Here is an 8178-nt window from a genome sequence, read left to right on the forward strand (position 1 = left end):
TCAGGTAGGTAACTTATCAATATTTTTTGAAAAGCAAATTCTGTGAGTTATTCTTCTCAGTGCCTCCATAACTTCTTTGTTTCTCAGGCTGTAGATGATGGGATTGAACATTGGGGTGAGGACTGTGTAGAACACAGCCAGAGTCTTGTCTTCTGCTGGGGATCGGAGGGATCTCGGGCGTAGATAAGTGTAAGCAAATGGTGCATAGAAGAAAGTCACCACAGTGAGGTGAGTGCTACAAGTAGAATAGGCCTTCTTCCTCCCTGCCCCAGAATGCATACGGTAGACAGCAAGGAAAACACGACCATAAGAGCACACTATACCAATAAATGGTAACACAAGAAAGAGGATTGTGCTCACAAATACAGTGTATTCATAGACCCATGTGTCCATGCAGGCCAGGGTTAACATGGCAGGGACATCACAGAAGAAATGGTTGATGGCCCTGGATCGGCAGTAAGGAATGTGAAGTGCATACCCAGTGTGAGCACTGGAGTTAATGGACCCTAGCACCCAAGATCCTATTATCATCAGCACACAGACTCTTTTGTTCATGCGTGTAGCATAGTGGAGAGGAAAGCAAATAGCCACATAACGGTCATAGGCCATAGAAGCCAGCAAAAGAGTTTCTGCACCTCCAAAAGTCAAGAAGAGGAAGATCTGAAATCCACACCCAATGAAGGAGATGTACTTATTCCCCAACATGAAGTCAGACACCATTTTAGGGACAATGGTCGAGATGTAATTTAAGTCAATAAGAGAAAGCTGACTGAGTAAGAAATACATGGGTGTGTGGAGACGGGACTCCAGGAGGATGAGGAGGATCATGGACAGGTTGCCAATCCAAGCTGTCAGGAAGATGAGAACAATGACAATGAAAAGGAACAGACCTGTTTGCGATGGTGGGAACAATCCCAATAAAATAAAACCTGTAAACGTTTGATTATAACTATCCATCAGGTGTTCATTTAGACTCTCTTAGAAGCCTATGCAATAATGTTACCTAAAAGACAATAAAATAATTCAATTCATGATTTCACCAGACTTTCATTGCTCATAACTGCTAAGCAGAGAATAGTGTACTTTGAATCATCTTCTAACTTATATATAAATCTAGAGTAAAACAACATATATTAACAAAATATCTTACTGAAACCTGAGAACCTATAAGAATATTTCCATAATGCCCTCATTAGGAAATTGATATTTTTATTCCTAAAAAAATTAGATGCCATGAACATGAGATTTCATAGTGCAATTTTGGAACCACTATAAATGCCTAAAATACAGGCCCATAATTGAATACATTTTTCTTGCATTCGGGATGACGCTTTTTTGCCATACTCTGGACCTAAGATACACACAACGATGTAACATTTAATAAGATCATTCAAAAATATATTTCTTTCATATGTTTACCCTTCACATTAATGAAAACCAAGATTTTTCAAAACTTGGCTGCTGTTATTTCTTTTAAATTCTATACAAAATGCTTATTAACAAATGTCAACTTCACAAGCCCATCTTTTTCCTTCTTATCCAATCACATTTGGAACACTCTAACTAGACGCTGTCTGTGGGCATGTACATAGCACATTCATTCCACCAAAGAAACAAGTGTTGTTGCCCCTTCTCAGAACCTCCCAAGCACTTTGCTTTTTCTTCATTCCTTATTTTCCTCTCTGCTATCTAGAACATAAGGTGGAAATTTAAACACACACACATTTATGAATTTTCTGTCTCAGAACTACCTGGAATGAAAAGGCAATAAATGATGTACATTTATAAATATTTCATACAAAGCAGAGGGATAGCTATGAAAGAGGACTCAGGACCTTTCAGAGTTTGTTTCAGGCTTGTTAATGGAGTAGAATCATGCCGCTAAATGTTGGGAGCGAGGAAGAATCCAGAGTCTTCAGAATGTACATGAGCATGGGCTGTTCTTCTCCACCAGGAATGCAATCTGCAGAAGGCTTAACATACTGAGCCCAGAAAATGCATGAATATGTCTGTCTGTGCTAGGGCCAATGAATATAAGTCTGGAAATCTGTAAACTGAAGAGCAAGATATACCACTTAAGAATATACAAACATATACACATATAAACACCCAAACGCATACATAGAATAAGTTATAAATGATGAGAAAATTGATATTTTTATCAGAAAAATCAGCATCTTCAGAGGCACATGGAGAGGTTTCAGTTCATAGCACAGACATCATTTATTTTGAAGGAATGACAGATGCTGATAAAAAAAAAATACCAGAAACTAAAATGAGCAGGGTTGCTCAAATACAGTCAAGAAAGATTCTAAAGTAAATTGGAAAACATTTTAAAGAAAAAATAGAAATAAAACATAAAAACTGAAGTTTAGAAAAGGAGTATTAAGCTTGGATATTTATGCATATTTAATGCAGGAGGGTCTTCTATCATCATTGGTTAACTAAGAAGAAAACTGCTTGGCCTGATAGGTCAGAACATAGGTAGGTGGGGAAGACAGAACAGAATGCTGGAAGGAAGAAAGCAGAGTCAGGCAGATGCCATGCTTCTCCTACCCAAGATGGATGGTGGTTAGACTCATGGCAGTAAGCCACAATCAAGTAGCGATACACATTCATAAAAATGGGTTAATCAAGATGTGAGAGTTAGCTAGTAAGAGGCTAGAGCTAATGGGCCAGGCAATGTTTAAATGAATACAATTTGTGTGTTATTTTGGGTGTAAAGCTAGCCGTGTGGGTCCCGGCAGGATGAAAAACAGTTCTGCTCACCTCATCACTACACATATTCACGAGCATTCCAAAAAAAATGCCTAATGCAAAATAATTATGGGTTGAAATTATCAAATTACAGAACTGAAGTTACTCAGAACTGAAATGCTTGGCTCTATTGTTTAGATACCATACATGTTATGCAGAAATGTAAAGAGAAAATTATATTTTGAAAATAAAATTATTTTTTAGACAAAGAAGTCTCTTGAGAATCAAGAAAGGTTTTTTGTTTTTTTTCCTTTTCAAAAAAAATCACTTTAACTTTCAGAATAAACTATGGGATAGGTATCTATAAAAGTAGTATCTTAAAAAAAAAAAACAAGCCATGAGGAAAAGTGAAGTAACTGAAGCCAAATACCTACTGGCTTTGCAGTGATGCTGTGTGTTGTACATACTACCAATGTATTCTGCTATGGGAAATGTCAATATCTTTTAGAAGATGGAACAAAGATGTCAGCCTCCAACAAACACAAAGAAAGTTGTGGCTATGTTGGAATGGAGGAGCGGGAGAAGGGAGTGATATGCAGAAATGCTTGCAGTCTCCTGCTCTTCACAAACAAATGTATGACTTAAAATATTACAGAAGTAAAAAAAATAAAAAATAAAATATTACAGAAGTGAAAGGGTGAAATATTGACCTGATCAGCAATTGGGGCAGCTATGGTACTATCTTACCTTTTGGGCTGTAGCTGTTTTAACATAACAATTTTCCAGACAGAATCATTTCAAAGTACTAACACAATTGCATGCATGAAGCCTGAAGTAAATTGTGAGAAGCAAGCTGTAACCTATGAGTCTGTGCTAAACAAAGGAGTCTCAAGTGGCTACTGAAAAACAAGTGAAATTCTGAGAAAGCAGATAGTTTATACAGTCACAGTTGGATTCATCATGAAACTAACATCCCAGACTGACATTAGAGTATGCTGTTTATATTGACATTTTAAGTGACTGATTGAAATGAAATGTTAATAATTACAAATGTGATTAACATTCTAACTGACACCACTTGTGCTTTCTACAGGGTTTAACAATACTTCCATAAGTCACTTTAAGGCTGACATGAAAATAACAAAGAAAAAAATAATGACTGATATATAACTTCATTGATCAGACACCTCCCAGCTGTCAAGGAAAATTATTTCAATCACCCGTGTTTCTTTGTTCCTGTTTGACAAAAGTGAACAAGGTGACATTGTTTAAAGGAAAGGTGCACCTGACAGGAAATTGTTTACAATTCCTGAATACTTGTTTCAAAGGTAAAAAATGGAGACATTTTTGCTTACATGACAAACTGTGTTACCTTCTTTCTTTCTCAAGGTGAAATAGCAATAATTCATTTCTTTAGGGATCATTTGAATAGATTTTAACTTGTCTTGATTCTCCTAACAATGAAAGGTCATGGCACATTAAATGGGTGAAAATCAATCAGACAACAGTGACAAGAACATTATAGGGTGCTGAAGTAACAGCACCAATGAAGCAAAAGACCTGTGTGTAGAAATATAGATAACCCACACTTGCAAGTGTCCAGATATCTGCCTGAATAAACTGTCTGAATATATTGATTTAGTATTAGAAACTATACTTTATCTCCTCCACATTGTGTATTTGTTTAATCTTGATCATTTAACCTATATGATAATGTAACCACTTTATTTAAGACAGGATATTACTATGTGGCCTTAGCTAGCCTAGAAGTTTGCCATGTAGACAAGAGTTGCCTACTTAGAACTCACAGAGATCCCCCTACCTCCGCCTCATAACTGCTAGGATTAGAAGAATGTGCTAACTTTCCTGGTAACCACTAGCATAGATAATAAAATCAAGTTAAGAAATTTTAAGCATATTTGTTTTGGTCTCTTTTCTGGAACTTAGAGAATACAAATCAGGCACAAACATAGATATTACAGAACATAGATATTATCTAGTTTATCATTTACCAGATACACTGTCTTATTCCTCATACATCTTGAGATAATACTTATGAAGCAAGAAAACAATTGACAGGTTATATTTGTGAATATATGGAGAAAGTAGGATACTTATTCATTGCCAGTAGCAGTGCGAGCTAGCATAGCACCTATAAAAATCAGTGTGTAACTTCATCAAAAAAATTGAAAGATCAATCTACTGCAAGACCTAGCTTTACTGTCCTTAGGCATGTATATAAAGTACTCTATATCATAGTACAGATTCTTGCTAATCTGTGTTCATTTCTGTTCTATGCATAATAGCCAGACCTTATAAACATTCTTGATGTATAATGAGAATATGATCCAGTTACACAATGAAATACTATTCAGCTATTAAGGAAAATAAAATTTGCAAAGGCGTGGATGAACCTTAAAAAAATCATCCAAATTAGGTTACCCAGACCCCAAACGCCAATGTTACATGTTTTCTCTGATATAGGTATTAGATATTAAGCTTTAGATACTGGTAAATGCCTTTTTTAAAAAATTTCTTATTTCTTATTTCTTTCTTTTTTTTCGGTAACACATTTCCTTTTATTTTTTTAATTATTTTTTATTGAGAAAATTTAAATCCCCCAAACTTTAGTAATTTAAAAAACCTCTAATGAAAGCCCAAAATACTACATTTCTATGACTTCAACTGGCAAGAATATCCATTTTTCCAATACTTGTATTCACTTAAAAAATTTGATGATAAAGCTTTCTTTCAAGTATTCATATAATTAGAGAAAATATGCATTTTTAGATATGCTTTTCCTGTTTTAAAGAAGCAAGCCTGATTTGTGCAGTTTAAAGTTAAACTGTATAGTACTTTTAGAGTGTTCCTTTATTGCAAGTTTTCTAGGACTCTTCCTTTTCATACTTTAATGTAGATCACCAAGTAAGCTGCTTTTAGTGGATTAAAACTGATGGCTGCATTTTTTTTAATTTTATGAAAGAAGACCACATTTGCTCTTCTAGAGGCTTTATAAGGAACATAGATGATATCTGTAAACACAGGAACCTCAAAATAATCTCTATCATCATTCACATAAACTTGAGCCATTGTCTCTCATCTAGTCTCTAAGATATCCTAAAGAACCATAGCTTCACAAGGAGGAGTTTCTTAACCACATGCCAGAAGAGAGCCAATAAGCCAAGAGATGCCCATCCTTCCAGAGAACAGGGCCAATTCATTTTTCTCCCATAAGATTTACATTACTATAGTTCTTCAGATGCTGCCTTTTGGGGAACAGGATATCATTCAGCCAGGTTAGTTTTAAACTAACTGTGTAGTTGAGGATGCATTAAAGTTGGGGCTACCCCTGCCCCATCTCCTGGGATATGATATGCCACTGAAATGGACTTCATGATTTATTTTTCATACCTGATATACATAAATATGTCAGCCCATAGATGAGATTTCCTTTATTTTCAGTTATATGAACTTTTAGTATTAAGAAAACTTTCCATAGACTCCAAATCAAATAACCTGCATGATCAATCCTGGGAGTGTAGACAAGCATTCTTCCCAAGAGTGCCCTCTCACTGAAAAAAAATACATTGAGAACCCTCATTTCCTCAGCATTTTCACAATATATTTTACAAAAGAAAACAATGTGCAGTCTCTTGTGTTATTTTAGTATTTCTTTTATATTATTCAAACAATTGTAAGTTATGATTATTTAAAAGAATATACTATTTGAGGTTGGTATTCAATACTTTGGAATCCTAAAATGATGAATTAGCATCCATAGATAGAGACTACATGAGAATATAGCCATAACCCATCCTCTGAATTTTAGACAGATTGGAGGATGATTTATAAAGCTGCATGTTCTTTTTTTGAGACAGAGATTCTCTGTAGCTTTGGAGCCTGTCCTAGAACCAGCTCTTGTAGACCAGGCTGGCCTCAAACTCAGAGATCCACCTGCCTCTGCATCCAGAGTGCTGGAATTAAAGGCGTGTGCCACCACCGCCCAACAAGAACTGCATCTTTATACCAGACTGTTATACAGAGTTTTGAATAAAGCTTAACAAAGCTCTACTTTGTTGCAAACTTGGATTTTGAATACTAATTTGGGATCTTTTTAATTTACGAGTAGAATTTTTAAAAATAAGTTATTGGAAGATTACATGAGATAATTCACAGAAAATTCAGCAGAAAATCTTAGGCAGATTAACACTAAGTAGCGGCTCTGACATTTGACATTTACTAGCCACCAACATCTGCATTAGCATGGCCACCTGCATATGATCATCACCCACATATTTGTCACCACTTATTGTTCAGTGACTTGGAATATAATTTTTTGTGCTATATAATTTTCTAATGGTGTTAAAGGGTGCTAGTTAACCATTATTACTTAACTGAAGTTCTAATGATTACACAGAAATTAAAAGAAATAAGAAGAAAAGGTAAAATTTATGGACCTAACTTCAGTTGAATGAATGAATAATTAAAATATGTAATTTGCAATATCCCTATGAATTGCACATGAACTTATAGTAATGTCTTAAGTTTGTAAATCATAATTTTGCTCCATAGATGATTAATTTTAGCCATTACCTTGATATTTTAATACAGAAGATTTTATGTAAAGTATACTTGCATTTTTATAAGAAATTTAGATATCTTGTAAATTATATATGAGAATGTTTTATAATTTACAGTTTGTATAAATAAAATAATGTCCAAGAAACAATAACTTTATATTGGGAACCATATAACCCTGAACTCATTTATAAATATTTTATATGATCCCAAGAATGATATCAGAAATTAAACTTTCAATTGTTAGCAAATTATCTTTTTAAACATGATTTCTCCATTGAATTTCGCTGAGGTTTATCAGGAGCCCTCTTACTCAAATCTAACTTTTCCCATCCCAGAAATTTTGTCAGGAATTAGTCCCCAAACAGCCTCTTGTTATGAAATTACTCCCACTGTTCCCTCAGACTATACTTAAATCTGTCTGAGGCTCACAATGCCTGAATGCAATACTTAAACATTTCCTAAAATGTTAAACTTAACTAAGGAACTATTTCAATGCATACAAAACCCCACGGCCAAGAGGGATAATACCTAGAAACCAACATGAATGTGATGACCACATGCACTTGCCTGGGAATACCCTTCCTTGTGGGAAACATAACTGATGTTGATGGTTCTTATTTTCCAAAATAAATAGTAGTATTTTTGATAAAATATCTTTTTATGTAAACATCTTGATTTATTTAAAAACAGAAGAGTCTCTAATTTTGAGGTTGTATTTAAACTTGAAAATATATTTTGATAACCACTACTCATAGAATCTTTATAATGGACATGATTTCAGGAACTTCATATTATTTATAATAATTGATACCATTTTTACAATAAATATGGGAAATTGTAGTAAATACACTGAATGTATTTTTAACTTTGGAATTAATTCATATTATTATTATTAATCAC

The 8178-nt window shown here is 34.4% G+C and overlaps 1 protein-coding gene across 1 annotated transcript; it reads right to left on the reverse strand.

Annotated features, from left to right (window-relative positions):
- Positions 1–957, reverse strand: LOC101979739 (olfactory receptor 2L3-like). The gene has a single exon (XM_005369004.1). It carries the CDS (start codon positions 955–957, stop codon positions 1–3), a length of 957 nt encoding a protein of 318 aa, XP_005369061.1.
- Positions 958–8178: the final 7221 nt, after the last annotated feature.

The sequence above is a fragment of the Microtus ochrogaster genome, unplaced genomic scaffold (assembly GCF_000317375.1).
Source record: "Microtus ochrogaster isolate Prairie Vole_2 unplaced genomic scaffold, MicOch1.0 UNK43, whole genome shotgun sequence".
Classification (NCBI taxonomy): domain Eukaryota; kingdom Metazoa; phylum Chordata; class Mammalia; order Rodentia; family Cricetidae; genus Microtus; species Microtus ochrogaster.

Coding starts and splice junctions, on each gene's coding strand:
- LOC101979739 (XM_005369004.1), bottom strand. CDS start 957: ATGGATAGTTATAATCAAACGTTTACAGGTTTTATTTTATTGGGATTG.